A 19,070-nucleotide genomic window follows, 5' to 3' on the forward strand; every position below is an offset into this window, starting at 1 on the left:
CTCACGGAGGGACTGAGCAAAGCCACTGCTATTGATATTTGCTCTGAATAGGCACCTTATGCTGCAAGATACGAGGGCAGAAAGAAAGGATATTGAACACCTTGTTACTTATTGTCAGTGCCTGTCACACTGACAGGGGCTAGCCTCTGTACTTGTGAACCTGGCACAAACACCCATGTTCTGCCCTCTTCTCTGCTATCTGCTGTTCCTCTCCCATGACACGTGCAAATGCGAAATATCAGCTGTTTGCAGAAAGTGTCCCACCCAGTAGAATCAGGCCCCAGCCACAGAGATCAGGACACAGTCCCAGGGACATGCTCCTAACAGACCATTCAGGGCAGGCTTAGGCAAGGCAAGCCCTAGGTGGGGGAAAAGATGCTTACTTGAACATGACCATCCTGTGGGAGCAAGGCACACAGTCCCCTTACTACCCTCCAACCCCCCTACCAGGGCCTCATTGCAAGGTGCCATCTGCTTCAGGAGACATGTTCCCCCACCCCCAGTCCCCAGCTGTGGTTCTTCTAGCTGCTTCTTTTACAACAGTTCGAAGAAAGTGTGCCCCAAGGGTTCTCCTTTGTAGGATTGCAGTAATTAAGGTAATATATGCCACACCAAGAAAACACCTACCTCCTCCACAGAAATGGCAAGGAGGAAATTATCAGCTGCCCAGCTATGAGGCAGATGGGGCTAGGCACAAAAGGAAGATCTATCCCATCCTCACCCCCCTCAAAGCACCCAAGATTAGAAGCAGCCCAAAACTCTATCCACAACCCTGACTTTTTCTCCTTGCTTCTTCAATCCAGGGATCCCAGTCTATGCTGCTTGCTGCCAGCTCAATGATGGGAGGGTTGGGCTGCAGGTACTCACCTGCCTGTAGATAGATCATCCTGCCCTGCTTTCAAGGCATTTGGCCAAGGATTCTGACATTCTTATTTTGGACCACAAGTGTTCCTTGGTTTCACACTTAACAGTGGCCAAAAAGTCTTACAAAAGGTAAACATCAAAAGTTCCACATCTTCCAACAGAAACTTCTAACCATGCAAGCTAAGGCATGTCCATATGCTCCTGGGAAAGTCCGACCACCACAATCTCATACAAGAGGTACTCTCTGTTATCATCTGCCCCAGGGCTAAGTGAGACCCCTAGAGTGGCTATTCTCTACTCGTGACAGCCCTAGAGGCAAAGATGTCCTGGCTGAGCCAGTAAAGGAAAGCCTACAAGAAAATACTTGAAATACCAACTTCCTGACTTTGTTTGCTGTACCATCTTCACCCTCCATAATTCAAGTCCAGCTAGCAGGTACTAAACATGGTTACTCAAATACAGAAAACACAAGCACTGACAGAAAATACTGTTTCAATTACATCTAACTGTACTCTGATATACAAACATTTGAAAACTTTATTTTTAAAAAAAATTTTTAAATGTTCATTTTTGAGAGAAAAAGAGAAACAAAGCATGAGTGGGGGAGGGGCAGAGAGGGAGACAGAGAATCCGAAACAGGCTCTGAGCTGTCAGCACAGAGTCTGACACAGGGCTCGAACCCACAAACCATGAGATCATGACCTGAGCCAAAGTCGGATGCTTAACTGACTGAGACACCCAGGCACTCCTGTAAAAAAAATTTTAAATGTATAGATACTTTCTTCCTCAGGTAGAAAAAAATACTTTTTTTTCAATTACAACAAAAGCTAACATGCATGCTCCCCCTTTTTTTGAGGGGGGGAAAGCGGGGGAACTAGAAAGCCCCCCCTCCCCCCACCCCATGCATATGGGATAGGGAAAGAGGGACAGGAAGGAAACTTAGGCAGGTTCCACACTCGGGACAGAGCCCGAAGCAGGGTGAGATTATGACCTGAGCTGAAATCAAGAGTCAGACACTTCACTGACGGAACCACCCAGGTGCCCCAGTACCCCTCTTTTTATCAGGCACTATTCTAAGCACATTATAGGAATTAACTCACTAAATTCTCATAACCATTCCATATAAGAGTTAAGTACTAATATCACTCCCATTTTACAGATAAGGAAAACTGAGCACAGAGAAGTTAAGTAACTTATCTCGGGATGCCAGGATACAAATGCAGAGGGTGGCTCCAGAGTCCATGCTCTTAACCACTGAGTTACATACTGCTCCACAAGCTGACCACAACCCTAAAGGTCTGTTTCCTCACATGACTAAATGTGAGCCTATAGTTGGTTCAACAACACTGAGCCCTAACATACAGAGAAGATGTAGTGTGTGTGTGTATACGTACATACGTATATGTATGCATATATACATACACATACATATACACACACAGATGTAGTGTACGTGTGTATGTGTATATATACACATACAGTACATACACACAATGGAATATTACTCAGCCATCAAAAAATGAAATCTTGCCATTTTTAATGATGTGGACAGAACTAGAATGTATTACGCTAAGCAGAATAAGTCAGAGAAAGACAAATACATGATTTCACTCCTATGTGGAATTTAAGAAACAAAACAGATAACATATGGGAAGGGGGAGAAAAGAAAGGAAAAGAAGCCACAAGAGACTTTTTAATGTTTATTTATTTTTGAGGTGGGGGGGAGAGGGGCAGACTGAGAGGGAGACACAGAATCCAAAGCAGGCTCCAGGCTCTGAGCTGTCAGCACAGAGCAGGGCTCGAACCCATGAACCACGAGATCATGACTTCAGCCAAAGTCAGACGCTTAACTGACTGAGCCACCCAGGTGCCCTGACCACAAGAGACTCTTAACAATAGAGAACAAGCTGAGAGTTGATGGAGGGTGGGAGATGGGCTAGGTGGGTGATGGGTATTAAGTAGGGCATTTGTTGTGATGAGCACTGGATGTTATATATAAGTAATATATATTAACACTGTTAATATTAACTAAAATATTAAAAAGTTAAAATTAAAAATACTTCTTGGACATCAAACAAAAAGAAAATAACAAGTATTGGCAAGGATATAGAAAAGTCAGAATCGGGGTGCCTGGGTGGCTCACTTAAGCATCCGACTGTTGGTTGAGGCTCAGGTCATGATCTCACAGTTTCATTGAGTTCAAGCCCCAAGTTGGGCTCTGTGCTGGCAGCATGGAGCCTGCTTGGAATTCTCCCTCTCTTCCTCTCTCACGGTTCGTGGGATCGAGCCTCATATCTGGCTCCGCGCTGAGAGTGTGGAGCCTGCTTGGGATTCTGTCTCCCACTCTCCCTGCCCCTCTTCCACTCACGCGCGCTCTCTCTCTCTCTAAAAATAAACAAGGGGTGCTGGGTGGCTCAGTCAGTTAAGCGTCTGACTTTGGCTCAGGTTATGATCTCACAGTTCATGAGTTCGAGCATCACAATGGGCTCTGTGCTGACAGCTCAGAGCCTGGAGCCTGCTTTGGATTCTGTGTCTCCCTCTCTCTCTGCCCCTTCCTTGCTTGCACTCACTCTCTCTCTCTCTCTCTCTCTCAAAAATAAACATTAAAAAAAATTTATTAACAAAATGGATTCAATTAATCTAAAAGATGATGGAGATTTTTTATAGGTTTTGATAATTAATCAAAATCATAGCCATTTTCCTATAAAGAGAATCACAGATGGCCAAAGCACAATATACTGAAAGTGATGCCACAAGAAAGTTACGTGAACAAGCTAACAAGACAGGAAGGGAGTTTTTCAAAAAAGTCCTCCCCCAAAGATCACTCAGCCCTGACGGATTCACTGATAAATTTTTCTAAACTTACAAATTGAAAGTAATCTACATATAGCCATGAAAATAAGGAACCCCTCCCAATGACCTAGTAGGAGTCTTCTTAACTAAACATGATATACTGTGTTATCTCAAAATACACACTTAAGGCATTTATAAATATAACTGTTTACTTCTGATTAAATGCTTCCAGTTAAATATTTCAGAATAAGGGAAAGGAATCCTTTTTTTTTTTTTTTTTTTAAACCATCATCTAGCACCTCCTGAAGTCCCATCACATGCTTAAGCTCTTAACAGTTCTTACTGCCCAGGAGGCCAAGCTCAGCCTCTACCCCTCTAGAAGGTCTCCTGTACAATTAGCAAATCTGATCACATTTGTCTATGCTCAAAATACTCCTGCAGCCCGCACTCCTTAAATAAAGATGTCCAGTCCCCTTGACGAGGAACATAAGACTCTTCCCTCAACGGGTTCATCCTGTGACCAGGAAGCCATCTCATTGCACTAGACAACTTATAGATCTACTCACAGGCCTTACTGTACCCAGACCCACCTGGCAAACTCCTATTTGTCTCTCAACACCACTCTGAAGCTGCAGTAACCACCCCAACCACTACCCTCCACCAAACACACCTGTATCTATCAAGAAGGTACATATACCCTCAAACATCTCATCTGAAGTTAACACCAAAGTCTCAAATTCCAGACCCAGCCTAGACCATCATCATCACTCCCCTCCTACCATCCATACATCCAAACAGTCTAAATAGCCTTCACTGCAATCAAGGGTCTCTTGGAAATCAGAAGTAACTGGCAGAAAGGCCTCAGTTACTGTCATCCTCCATATCATGTCCCTGCTGGAATACATGCTAGTACTTTCAGGTCCAACTGTTCATGAATGATGATACTTTCAGTTATGGAGGATGTATGCTCATTAACACCCCCCCACCAAAAAAGAAAAAAGTGATCCCAGAAAATGGCAAGTGCCAAAGGGGATTCTCATCTTCCAAATCCAGCAATGAGATGAACAATGGCAGGCCCACCATCATTCCTAAGAGTGCCACCCCTCTATCCCTACATCTGTCCAGTACTAGCTCTGCCCAGCCATTTAGCCAGCCCTGTAACCTGGGAAAGCCAGAGTATCCATCCTTCCCAGGAAGAATCCCTATCTAGCTGCAATCTGATTCTTACTTTCCACCTTAAGGAATAATCAGGGAGATTATCAGGGCAGGAAGGAAAGCCCTCAGGCGCTGGCAGGCAGAGTGAAATGAAAACAGAAGCAATACCCACAGAGGCCCCTTTCTCTTGCCAAACAAGACATCCACCAGTGAGGGATGCTAAAAAAAGTGCCAACTCTCCTGATGTGTTAGTGTGGGGATTAACACCTCATCCACTGTCTCTAAGCCCCTTCTCCCTACTGGCCCACACCCTGTGCCTGGACAGGGTCTGACTTCACAAGGGCCCAAAATGGATTTCCCTACAATGTTGTATTAACAACACCAAGGGGTTCCTGGATGTCTCTGTCAGTTAAGCATCCAACTTTCAGTCAGTTGGCTCAGTCAGTTTGCGAGTTCAAGCCCTACGTCAGGTTCTGTGCTGATGGCTCAGAGCCTGGAGCCTACTTCGGATCCTCTGTCTCCCTATCTCTTTGCCCCTCCTCTGCTCCTTCTCTCTCTCTCTTTCACACACACACAAATAAATAAACATTAAAAGACAAAACAAAACAAGAAAAACCAATGTCAAAGCACATGATCAGCAGCTGGCCTCCAACAGGCCCAGAGGGAGTCAAAAACCCCATCTTATGAACAAGGCAAACAGACCAAGCCAGCTCCATATGGCTCCAACTCAAAAGAGATTCAGATCAGCCCAGGTAGACCTTGAAGCACTCCCCACCCCCAATCTGCTCCACTCCATGGATCCCAAACCCAATGAGCCATGCAAAAACGGTTCTTACTAAAGAAGGATGCGAATGTGGAACTTACAATACCATGCCTAGCACATGGTAAAAGACTGCACTCCAAAACCACCTGAAAGACAGACATCAAGACTTCTTGATAGAAAGGCATTTGCTTTTGTTCATTTTGCTTTATTTCTATTTAAACAGATAATATACTCACAAGAAAGAAAATTTGAAAACTTTGAAAGTGAAAAATTTCCTTCCCAGTCCTATCTCTAGCCACCCTGTCCCTTCCCAAGGGACAGCCAATACTACAAGTTTTCCTGTAACTTTCCAAAGGTATCTTACGCATGTACAAGCAGGTACAGGTACAAGCAGGTATAGGTATGGTCATTTTGCCTTTTTTATTTTTACATATCTGGTAGCATATTAAATTCTGTTCTATGCCTTATATTTTCAACTTAACAATACATTCTAGAGATTGCTCCAAATAAGTACCTAAAAAGCTTCCTCATTCTCTTCATGGAGGCATTGTATTCTTTTCTGTGGATTAACAAAAATTCATTTAACCAGTGTTCATGGTTGCTTAAGTGCCGTGTAATAACTGATTATAATAGTTACTTCTGTATGAAAGCCTATAAAAGCCTCTTTTCTCTGCCACTAAAGCAGTGCAAAAGTTCAAAGAGCACATCTGGAATACGAAAAAGATTAACAATCAGTTTACCCTTGATGGGGAATTATTTTTCTAAGCTCCTTGGTTACTAAGAGGCGGAGCTACAAACACTATAGACACATGTAGTCAGCCCAGGCCAGTGGCTTACGTAACAAAGATCACAGCTGCATGCTACACAAAAGCCAAACATGCCACACGCACTCTGGTTAATAACTCAAGGACAGTTTTTACTTAGATCAAAGCTAAAAAAATGTCAGACTCCTGACAATTAGCTGAATCCTGAATAAGTGTAGATTTCAAGTACTTGAAATTAGTCAATGAGAAAAAAAATCTGTGAGTGATATTAAACATAGATGGGAAAAGATGAAACGTTTAAGTGCTGCTCTCTCTTTGGAAAAAAAACAGTTGCCTTCTTGTGTCCAAGGCACAAATACTAGAGAGGGCCAGGGCCAAAACATAGGGACTTTGCCTGTCTCCATGCTGGTGTTGGGGCAGCTTGTACCGTGTCACTTATGCCACCGAAGGGACAAATGGACTTAGGAGCATCTTCTGGAACTCATCAGCTTCTGGGAGAGGTTTCTATCACCTCAACTATACACAGCCCAGGATTAGGCATGAGCCACTGGGCAGAAAATAGCTGAAAGGGTGCTTAGGTAGTAAAGAAGGACTATCTGTGGGGCCCAGAGCATTCCTCAAATCTGAGGTTGCTGACTGCCAACCTAAGTCTTGCACAAATCCTCTTATTTATTAAGAAATTGTCTCGGGGCGCCAGGGTGGCTCAGTCGGTTAAGTGTCCAACTCTTGATTTCGGCTCAGGTCATGATCTCACAGTTCATGAGTTCAAGCCCTGCATCGGGCTCTGTGCTGATAGTAAGAAGCCGGCTTGGGATTCTGTGTGTGTGTGTTTGTGTCTCTCTCTCTCTCTGCCCCTCTCTGTTCACATGCTCTCTCTCCCTCTCTCAAAATAAATAAGCATTTAAAAAAAAAAAAAAGGAAAGAAACTGCCTCAACTGTAACCCAAGTGGGAGGTCACTTAAAGACTCTGATCATTAATATGGTAAAATAACAAAAAAGCCAGTGTTGGCAACAGCCTTCCTCTCCATATATGCTGCCAGAGTCCCAGGCTGGTCAAAGGTCAATGGGAGGAAGAGCTACTAAGGCATATCCCCACTAGGAGCAAGCTCAGGTTGCTTGGTTTTGACTGCAAATTCTATGAATGACAATCACTTGCCAATTAATTTTTTGGAATGGAAGCCCATACCATCCCAGCCATGGCCAACTTTCAGGATCTTCCACCCAATGGCCTAGCTTTGAGTGGGCAGCCAGAAAAGCTCTCTCTAGCTTCTTGGCTGCCACCATGATTCTCATCATAGAATGGATAAGGAGAGCAAAACAAATATTCTCTTAACCAGTGACTCACCAGGAAGTCTGTTCATGTTGACGCCTTGAGCTGAGAGTCCTATTCCCATGTACCTTCAAAAAAATCACACACATAAAAGTTTTTGTTAGCAAATGATTATGTATCTCCCTTCTAAAATATTTCTTGGGAAAAGAAAAATAGGACAAGCAATGAATATAGTGACTCTTAACACACTAGTGGTTCTTAAAGAAACTTCACGTTTTGATTCCTTCTTTTTTTTTTAATTTGAGAGAGAAACAGAGAGACAGAGACAGAGAGAACAATTAGGGCAGGAGCAGATGAAGAGGAAGAGAGAGAATCTTAAGCAGGCTCCACACTCAGCATGGAGCTTGACATGGGGCTCGATCCCACGACCCTGGGATCATGACTCCAAGCCAAAATCAAGAGTCAGATGCCCAACTGACTAAGCCACCCAGGGGGCCCACATTTTGATTTTCTAATGAAAATCATCTCAATGCCTTAAGTAGCTGGAGAAACAAGAGGTGATATCTGTACCCAGGAACCACTGCCTTCAGTTTCAGAGGAAAGTTTCCTGAAATCACTGCTTCCAGTCCCTTGGTTTCTGGCTCCGGCTAAGGTGGTGGAATCTGTCCCTAAGAAGTGCCTAAGGTAAGTAGTTCAATCCTGTACGTGGCAGAGCAATACAAGATCAAGCCCATGGGGACATGCCACTCTTCAACAAGGACCAAGACATGGAAAAAGCACAGCCATGTAATGTACTTTTACACAGGATTGTCAAGACCCCTCCCACGGGGCTTCTTCTCTGGGTATCTCCAAACTCATTACCCTCACTGCATACATTCACTGCTGACCTCCTTGATCATCCAATGTTAGGGGGAGGGTGTTTTAAGTCCCTGAGAGACACCCCCCCCCCACTCCTCCTACCCAGGTACCTAAACAACTAAGCTACCCACAGCAAGGCAGGGCCCATGCTGCACACCTCTGTCAAAGATGTCTCAGTGGCACTCATGAGTGGGCAGGCCAGAAAAGGAAATGAACAGGGGCACCTGGGTGGTTCAGTTGGTTAACCGTCCGACTTCGGCTCAGGTCATGATCTCATGGTTTGTGAGTTCAAGCTCTGGGTCGGGCTCTGTGCTGACAGCTTGGAGCCTGGAGCCTGCTTCAGATTCTGTGTCTCCTTCTCTCTCTGCCCCTCCCCCACTTGTGCTCTGTCTCTATCAAAAATAAATACATGTAAAAAAAAAAAAAAAAGAAAGAAAAGGAAATGAACAGGGTTTTCTAGCCTGTTTATAGTGTACAAGGAAACAGGTATTTCCCCAAGAACTTAAATATGAGAAACAAGTCATTACCTTCTAAGAGTAAAATAGTAGAAACTCACACATGATGCCTGATATCAACTACATGTGAGTGCCAACAGGTAGTTGAGAAGCTTAGAATACTAAAAACACCAACTAAGAGGGCTGAGGTTTAACTTTATGGTTGCAGGTCATGTCACTGAACTTACACTTTAAAACGGTTAAAATGGTCAATATTGTTATGTATATTTTACCACACACAAAAAAATGTTTTTTAAAGCAATTACACAGGGTTGTCTTATTTTGACCACTTCCAAGTGGCTATACATTTACATTCCAACTGTTCCCTACTGTAAATGATTCTGCAAGGAACACTTCCACATACATTTCCCCATCTTGGACTATTTCTTTTTTACCCCTGACATGCTCCATGCACCTATGTACCTGTTTCTACCACTACCAGAGTTCCCACAACATGGTGCTACTGTCTCTGCAAGTCCTTCATCTACAGTAATGCCCCTTTGCCCTTCTTTGGCTGGCTGTGCCACTGGGTTTTGGGGGAGCAGCCTCTACCATCCAAATAAAGATCGGATCAAGCAAGGAAGGAAGGCTCTGACCCACACATCTTCCTCTGAAACCAGCTACCCCATCATGCTGGCAGGAACCAGGAAAGGACACCAACCAACACATGACCCTGATAACTTGGCCTGCAGAAGTTAGGGGAAAGAGGAGGGAAGGGAAAGGAACAGCACTTCAAAGAGGGACTTGCACAGTTCAAAGGACCCAGGCTCTCAAACTGCCTGCTACCTCCTGCCAAAAAAGGACCTTGAAGAACCACTGGGAGAAGCTGTGTAAGACTGCTGGCAGGATTCCCATTAGATTAAAACCTGTACTTTTTCCTGGAAAAACAGCAGCCCAAATAATCAGCTTCCTTACTTTATATGGTAGAGGCCACCAAAAGCTGGTCTCTATTCTCTTAATGCCTCAGCTGACCAAGCAGCAAATGACCTCAACTGCCCTGAAGTCATTAATCAACATAATCATGTACAACATAACCAGGGATTTCCCTGACTTGGATGTCGACCCACTTACCCTGCCCTGTTTGGAGGGGCCTGAGCCTCTGCTCAATACTACATGTTATCCCATCCCTGGCATGCAGGCTTCCTGACACTAAGATGAGGGTTTGTGTTTGGAGCACATGTTTCCTAGATGACCCTTGACCACTTAAGGTCAATGCAAATAGGGAAGGTCAAACAGCTTGGCCACAGCAACAAGAGTTTAATTCCACAAGCTTCCATGGGAATGAGGAACTACTAAGGCACAAGTATTCAAACACAACTTGCTTAGGCTTCTGCACTGTGGAAGCCTTTTCCAGAAGCTAGCCCTCAACACCCTCCTATAAACTCTCTGCCCCATAGATGGGATAGTGGTTACCAGTGGATGGCCTGGAAGCCTTTACATAAACTCTAGGGTCAACTTGCAGATCCAAGTGGATGAACTAAGGGTAAAGCACCCAGAGGATCCATTACCCACACTTGGGAGCTATGTCACCTGCAGGTGTCAATGACACTGGGAGCAGCCCCACAGGAGCCTAAGTTGCATATTCATATGAAGTCAGCACTGAGTAGGTGTTCAAAAGAAATGAGTCCCAACTCTTCAAACAATGGGTGACATTATTCCAAAAGTATGATGTTCTAAAATTACAAAAAGATGCAGCCTTCTACCTTCCAGCAAGTCTTCATGCACATGAAAACTATTATCCAACCAGTCTGAGATAAGCAGAGGGTAAAAAAGGTGTAAGGACCCTGTGAATATACTAAAAAACACTGTATTGTATACTTTAAGTGGATGAATTGTATGGTATGTTAAGTTACATCTCAGTCATACGCAACAAACTAAGAATAAAAGGCATCTGTCTCAACATAATAAAGGCCATATATGATAGGCCCACAGCTAACAGCATATCTAATGGTGAAAGATTGAAAAACGTATCCTAAGATCAGGAACAAAACAAAGATGCCTGCATTTGCCACTCTATCCAACAGAGTATTACAAGTTCTAGCCAAAGCAGTTAGACAAGAAAAAGAAATAAAAGGAGCTCAAATTGGGAAAGAATAAGTAAAGCCATCTCTGTTCACAGATGACATGATTCTATATGTAGAAAACCCTAAAGATTCCATAAAAATACTGTTAGAACTAATAAACATATTCAGCAAAGTTGGAAGGATACAAAATCAACACATGAAAAGCAGTTATTTTTGTACATGCTAACAATGAACAATCAAAAAAGGAAATTAAGAAAATAATTCCATTTATAATAGCATTATAGAGGATCAAATACTTAGGAACAGACTTTACCAAGGAGGCAAAAGACTTGTACACTAAAAACTATAAATGTTGCTGAAAGAAATTAAAGAAGGCACAAATAAATGGAAAGACATCTGTGTTCATGAATTGGAAGACAATATTGTTAAAATGCCAATACTACCTACCCAATGTGATACACAGATTTAATGCCATTCATATGGAATCTCAAGGAACACTGATTAGTCAAAACAATCTAGAAAAAGACGAAAAAAGTTAGAGGACTTACACTTCCTGATTTTAAAACTTACCACAAAGCTATGATAATCAAAACAGTGGTGGAGACAGACATAAAGACCATAGTAATAGAATAGACAGCACAGAAATAGACCTTCCCATATATGGTCAATTGATTTTGACAAAGATGCTAAGACCATTCAATTGGAAAATGACAGTTTTTTCAACAAATGATGCTGGGGCAATGGGATAGCCCCATGCAGAAGAATGATGTTGAAGACTTACTATACACCATGTGCAAAATTAACTTAAAACAGATCAAATACAAAGACCTAAACTGTAAAACTTTTAGCAGAAAACATAGGAGAAAAAGTTTACATTAGAACTGGCAATGATTTCTTGGATATTACACCCAAAGCACAGGCAACAAAAGAAAAAAAGCAAACCACATCAAAATTTTAAACTTTTATACCTCAAAGGACACCATCAACACAGTGAAAAGCAACCGATGAGAAAGGAGAAAATATTTGCAAGTCATCTATCTGACGAGGGTTTAATACCCAGGATATTCAAAGCACTCATACAACTCAAAAAACAGGGGTGCCTGGTTGGCTCAGTGGGTAGAGCATGTGACTCTTGTGTGGAGCCTACTTAAAAAATTTTTTTTTAATTAAACAAAACAAAACAAAAAACACGGCTCAGTAGGTTAAGCATCTGACTCTTGTTTTCGTCTCAGGTCATGATCTCATAGTCGTGAGATTGAGCTCTGTGTTGGGCTCTACACTGACCGTGAAGCCTGCTTAAGATTCCTTCCCTCTGCCCCTCCCCTGCTTGTGGGTGTGCAAGCTTTCTAAAAAAAAAAAAAATTAATTTAATTTAATTTAATTTAAATTTAAAAATGGGGTGCCTGGGTGGTTCAATTGATAAAGCATCCAACTTCAGCTCACGTCATGAATTCACAGTTGGTGGGTTGGAGCTCCACATCAGGCTGTCTGCTGACAGCACAGAGCCCACTTCAGATCCCCTCTCTCTCTCTCTCTCTGCCCCTCCCCTGCTTACACTCTCTTCCTCTCCCTCTCAAAAATAAATAAACATTAGGGGCACTTGCATGGCTCAGTCAGTCGGCTGAGTGTCCGACTTAGGCTCAAGTCATGATCTCGCAGTTCGGGAGTTCAAGCCGCGTGTTGGGCTCTGTGCTGACAGCTCAGAGCCTGCAGCCCACTTCAGATTCTGTATCTCCCGCTCTCTGCCCCTCCCCCACTCACGCACTGTCTCCCTCTTTCTTCTCTCTCTCAAAATTGAACATTAAAAAAATTTTAATAGTGAAATAAATATTAAAAATTTTTTAAGTTTATTTATTTCGAGAGAGAAACAGCGTGAGCAGGGGAGAGGCAGAGAGAGAGGGAGAGAAAGAAAATCCCAAGCAGGCTCTGCACTGTGAGCACAGAACCCAACGCAGGGCTCGAACCCACAAACCGTTAAGATCATGACCTGAACTGTAACAGAGTTGTATGCTTAACCGACTGAGCCACCCAGGCGCCTCTCAAAAATAAACAAACATTAAGAGGCACCTGGGAGGCTCAGTCGGTTAAGCGGCTAACTTCGACTCTGTCATGATCTCACAGTTGGTGAGTTCAAGCCTCACATAGGGCTCTGTGCTGCCAATACAGAGCCTGGAGCCTGCTTCGGATTCTGTATCTCCCTCTATTCTGCTCCTCCCCCCCCCCCCCCCCCCCACACACGCACTCTCTCTCTCTCCTTCAAAAATAAACATTAAATAAATAAAACTGCTTTAAAAAAAAGGGCAAGGACTTGAATAGATATTTCTCCAAAGAAGAGATAAACGGCTAATAAAACACATGAAAAGATTCTCAACATCACTAATCATTATGGAAAAGTAAATCAAAACCACAAGGAGATACCACTTCATACTCTTTGGGAAAGCTATTATCATTAAAAACAAAAACAAAAACAAAACCCAAACCAAAACAAAAAGTCAGAAAATAACAAGTGTTGGTGAGGATGTGAAGATTAGAACCCTTGTGTATTGATGATGCAGCAGCTGTGGAAATCAGTATGGTAGTTAATTATACGGCAATTTTAAGTTTAAAAAATTAAACTATATTTTTAGAGGCGCCTAGCAGGCTCAGTCAGAAGAGCGTGAGACTCTTGATCTGGGGTTCATGAATTCAAGTCCCATGTTGGGTGTGGAGATTGCTTAAATAAATAAAAAACTTTAAAAAAATGTAAATACTCTTCAAACCAATATTACACTATAAGTTAACTAGAATTTAAATAAAAATTTGAAAATAAAATAGATTAACTTGGAAAAAAAATTTTTTTTTTTTTTTTTAATGTTTATTTATTTTTGAGACAGAGACAGAGCATGAACGGGGGAGGGTCAGAGAGAGGGAGACACAGACTCTGAAACAGGCTCCAGGCTCTGAGCTGTCAGCACAGAGCCCGACGCGGGGCTCGAACTCACAGACCGCGAGATCATGACCTGAGCCGAAGTCGGCCGCTTAACCGACTGAGCCACCCAGGCGCCCCACTTGGAAAAAATTTTTAATTAAACTATGTTTTTAATTAATTTTGGGGGCGCCTGGGTGGCTCAGTCAGTTGGGCGACTGACTTCACCTCGGGTCATGATCTCACAGTTCGTGGATTTGAGCCCTGCATCGGGCTCCGTGCTGACAGCTCAGAGCCCGGAGCCTGCTTCTGATTCTGTGTCTCCCTCTCACTGCACCTCCCCTGCTCGTGCTCAGTCTCTCTCTGACTCTCAAAAACTAAATAAATGTTAATAAAAAAAAAAAATTTTTTAATGTTTAATTTTTAACATAGAATTATCATATGATCCAGCAATTCCACTTCTGGGTACATGCCCAAAAGAACTGAAAACAGGGACTTGAACAGGTATCTTTACACGTGTATTCATAGCATTATTCACAACAGCCAAAAGGTGGAAGCAAACCAACCTAAGTGTCTACTGCTGAATGGATGAAATGGATAAACAGAATGTGACACATATACATAATGGAGTATTACTCAGCCTTATAAAGGAAGGAAATTCCGGGGCTCCTGGCTGGCTCAGATGAAATAGTATGCAACTCTTGACCTTGGGGTTGTGAATTTGAGCCCCACGTTGGGCATAAAGATCACTTAAAAAATAAAACTTTAAAAAAAAAAAGGAAGGAAGGAAATTTTGATGTATACTACAACATGGAGGAACCCTGAAGACATCACGTGAAGTGAAATAAATTAGTCACAAAAAGACTAATTCTGTATGATTCCACTTATACAAGGTATCTAGAGCAGTCAAATTCATAAAGAACGTAGAATGGTGGTTACCAGGGCCTAGAGGGTGGTAAGAATCAGGAGTTATTGTTTAATGGGGACAGAATTTCAGTTTGGGTCTCTCTTTTTGTCAAATAATAAGCTTAAAAAAACCCAGGTGTGGTAAGTTTCTTTTTACAGAGGCTCTTGAGATCATTCACCCATTCCATAAAGATTCTCTGTGCCCAATATGGTGCTAGGGATACAAGGGTAGGACCTAGATTCAGTCCCTGCACTCTGACAGTTTCCACTGGCACGTCAGGGGCAAACCAGAGACTCAGGGTGCACTGACGTGGGAATTCCCAGAGGAAATAAAGGCTGAGCCAAGCCATGGTAAAGGAGATGAGGGGAAATAAGAGGAAGGACATTCCATGCAGAAGCGGCAGAATGTGCTGAGGCATAAAGTCAAAAAAGCAGCGCACAGTCAAGGAACTGAGAGAAATCAGTGTGGCTCATCATAGCTTGGGTAGACCTAAAAACAGCCAAAGCTGCAGCAGGAAACAGGCTATTCACGCACAGCTTGCGTGCTAGCTTAAGGAGTTTGAACTTCATAGAAGGTCAATAGGAAGATGCAGAAAGGGTTTAGAAATGGGCACCACTGATCAAACCACTGATATTTGTAAAATGGATTGAAAAGGCAAAAAAGCTAAGGGCACCTGGGTGGCTCAGGTTAAGTGCCCGACTTCGGCTCAGGGCATGATCTCAAGGTTTGTGAGTCTGAGCCCCGCATCGGGCTCTGTGCTGATAGCTCAGAACCTGGAGCCTGCTTTGGATTCTTTGTCTTCCTCTCTCTCTGCCCCTCCCCCACGCACATGGGCTCGCGCGCTCGCTCTCTCTCTCTCTCTCCCAAAAATAAAAATAAAAACGTTTAAAAAAGAAAAAAAGAGGGGCGCCTGGGTGGCTCAGGCGGTTAAGCGTCCGACTTCAGCTCAGGTCACGATCTCGCAGTCCGTGAGTTCGAACCCCGCGTCGGGCTCTGGGCTGATGACTCAGAGCCTGGAGCCTGCTTCCGACTGTGTCTCCCTCTCTCTCTGCCCCTCCCCCATTCATGCTCTGTCTCTCTCTGTCTCAAAAATAAATAAACGTTAAAAATTTTTTTTTTTTTTTTTTAAAAAGGAAAGGCAAAGCTAGAGGCTACCAAAATGTCCCAGTGGAAGATGACAGGGCTGCACAGGACAGAAGCAATGAGGATGGCAAGACATGGAGAGAGCCAAGTGCTCTTTATTTTTTTAAAGATTTTATTTTCAAGTAATCTCTATACCCAATGTGGGGTTCAAACTTATAACCCCAATATCAAGAGTCCCATGCTCTACTGACTGAGCCAGCCAGAGAACCCTGAGCCAAGTGTTCTTTAGAACACAGTAAACTTATGCATGGGGGAGGAGCTGCCCAGGACACAGCCAAGCACAACCAGTCACCAAAGAAAGGGCAATTCTCTGAGACCCACTTGCAAACTGTGGAGCCCGGGTGCTTGGCCTGTCAGTAGTAGTCCTTTTCCAGCTCTGTTCCAGCCCTGGAGTTTACACTGTGCTCAAGCACCCAAACAAAAAACATACCTGCATCAGCGCAAACGTATCAGACAAACCCAGATTCAAATCTCACCTCTGCCACTGGGTTCATCATACACCCCAGTCAGCTTGTCAGAGACTATTCCTCAGCTATCTCCATCAGTCCAGACAGCCGTTAATGTAGCCACTGAACTGGATCCTGGGCACGGTGCTGGAAGAGCTGCTGGTGGACACTGGACAAACCCACTGTGCTTCAGTTCAGGCACTAGAGGTTTTTCTAGCATTGGAATCTAGTAAAGTAGGCCATTTTCAAAGGTCTAGATCTTGGGACATTAAAAAACAATTGCCAAGGAAAAAAGGAGGTGAGCATTTGCTTCCTTTTTGGTAATGGGTCAGACAATGGTAGGAACACTAACAGATACAAGCTGACTTCGTCACGGGAGAGAGGCAACAAGGGGTTCTCATTCCCTAAGCAGATAACTGAAATAGACAGCACTTAGCTCCCCTATATTTAGCATCTTCACTAGGGCTTTCTTTTCAAGCAGCAGGATATATCTGAGGAGCTTGGAGGCAAAGTTATTACCCCATATCATGACTGAAAGTAGGGTAAACCCATTTGATTTACTCCTTTCTTCCAAAGGGCAGCAAAATGGAAAATACTATTTGTCAGAGATGTGAGACAGCCAGTAAATGTAGAGGAGGGACAACAGAGGATAAGCTCTTCATGGCAGTGAGACCATGAGTTGGCCTCTACCTTCTCAGTTTCTATCCTTCACTGCTAACAACACAACACAAGCTAGAGCTAGAAGAGCAACTCTGTCTCTCGTGGACTCCAGAGAGAAGAGGACAGCAAGTGAGCATGGCCTCAGCTGAGCTGGAGAGCAGCAGCTGTGGCAAGGCCCTCAGCTGACCACAGAGCCATGTCTGCCCTGAAGACATGGAGGCAGGCAGTAGGGGCAAACTGGGGCCCTGGAAAATGACCTGCAATGAAAATGGACTGGTGGTTTCTGGGGCCTGTGCTGCCCTTCACCCCCCACCTCCCACCTCTGCTGACTCTCCCATAAAAGCAACTGTCTGCAAAACCCTGCAGTCACGCGGAGATGCGAGCACACTCCGATCAGCTTGGATTCTTCTTTTTTCTCTTCGGTTTTCCAGATTTTCTACAATTAACATGAATTACTTTGATAGAGAAAAATCATTTTCGAGACAGTTGGTGGTCACATACTGTGAAGGTCATTGGCTCTCACCCATCAGACTCTCCCTGGATTGTCCCAAGGCAACATTTCAGTGCCAGAGGGACACATTGGAGGACCTGGCCTTCATGGTCAGCTCCTCAGTACACCCACTTCCCTGAGCCTTGACAGGAGGACAGAGGCTACCTCAGAAAAGCACATCTTCAGAAACAGCAGGAAATGGTCAAAATCCCTGTTCAGCGGAGAAGCTGGGACTCTGGCTCATGTAGCACCCTGTGCGGCCCAAGCGCAACCCAGAGCACACACCCAGGAGACCCTCCTACAGTGACACTGGCTCAGCACAGCTCCAACTGACTAGAGTTTCTTCCATGACTTAAACTGGTCTAGTGGTGAACAGACGACAGGACCTTAGAAACCAGGCCTCTGGAATCTCACACTCTCCAGAGATATACAACAACATGTGGAGGGAAGGAGACCACCACTTTGCTGTTATCACCCAACCAGTCCTGAGAGACAGCCTGGAGCACTCTACCAGAGGAACCTCTGTGGCAACAAGTCTGACACTCCTTTCCTGCCTCCTGATGAGAAGCACCTGAAGAGTTTTAAAGTAACTGGAACACTTTGCAGCCGGGCTCCAGAGATAATACCCCAGACTCTGAAGCCCGGTCTCAGACACTCGAGTCTAATTCAGGACTGTGGGTCTTGGATTTCACCCCACATCTCAAGTTCCCTATAAGAAGAGGAGAGGTTGGACTAAAGGGCTCCTAAGCTCCTTCCCCGCTCTGACCTAGAGACTTTAATTCTTGGCAAAATAATGTCTGGATACTGTTACAAATGTGCTGTACCCAGATGAAAGCCCAAGATGGGGTAGACCCTGAAACAGCAATCAAAGAGCCACCAAGAAAACATCAAAAGTAAAGGAAATTACAGACCAATATATTTCATAAGTACAGATGCAAAAATTTTCAAGAAAACTGTAGGAAACCAAATCCAACAATGTATTAAAAGGATTACATACCATGACCAAGTAGGATTTATCCCATGAAGGCAAGGGTGGTTTAACATAAGAAAATCAACCAATATAATAAAACACATCAATAGAACAAAGGAAAAACACAACTATATGATCATCTAAACTGACGTAGAAAAAAAAAACTTTACAAAATCCAACACTCCCTCATGATAAAAGCACTCAGACAACTAGGAATAAAAGGAACTTTCTCAAGACAATAAAGGGTATTTATGAAAACCCAATGGTAAGAGACTGAAAGCTTTTCCTCTAAGATTACAATAAGACAAGGATGGCCACCTTTCATCACTGCTATTCAACATTGTAGTGGAAGTCCAAGCCAGAGCAATCAAACAAGAAAAAAAAATAAAAGTCATCCAAACAGGAAAGAGATACGTAAAACTATCTCTATTTGCAGATGACATGATCTTATAAAAAAATCCCATCAGTACACAGAAAGCTCACTAGAGCTAAAAGAAATGAATTCAGCAAAGTTGCAGGACACAAGATCAACATACAAAAAGCAGTTGTGTTTCTATATATTAC

General features: G+C 43.5%; 1 protein-coding gene across 3 annotated transcripts in view; it reads right to left on the reverse strand.

Moving 5' to 3' along the window:
* Window positions 1–19,070, reverse strand: part of RANBP10 (RAN binding protein 10) — a 60,953-nt gene that overhangs the window by 29,322 nt on the left and 12,561 nt on the right. For all 3 annotated transcript variants that reach the window (XM_019455538.2, XM_019455540.2, XM_019455539.2), the window contains exon 3: window positions 7,685–7,737. In XM_019455538.2, the coding sequence (XP_019311083.1) occupies window positions 7,685–7,737 (53 nt within the window). The remainder of the gene's footprint in view (window positions 1–7,684; window positions 7,738–19,070) is intronic.

The sequence above is a fragment of the Panthera pardus genome, unplaced genomic scaffold (genome assembly GCF_024362965.1).
Source record: "Panthera pardus isolate Hobbes unplaced genomic scaffold, ASM2436296v1 HiC_scaffold_19, whole genome shotgun sequence".
NCBI classification, from domain to species: domain Eukaryota; kingdom Metazoa; phylum Chordata; class Mammalia; order Carnivora; family Felidae; genus Panthera; species Panthera pardus.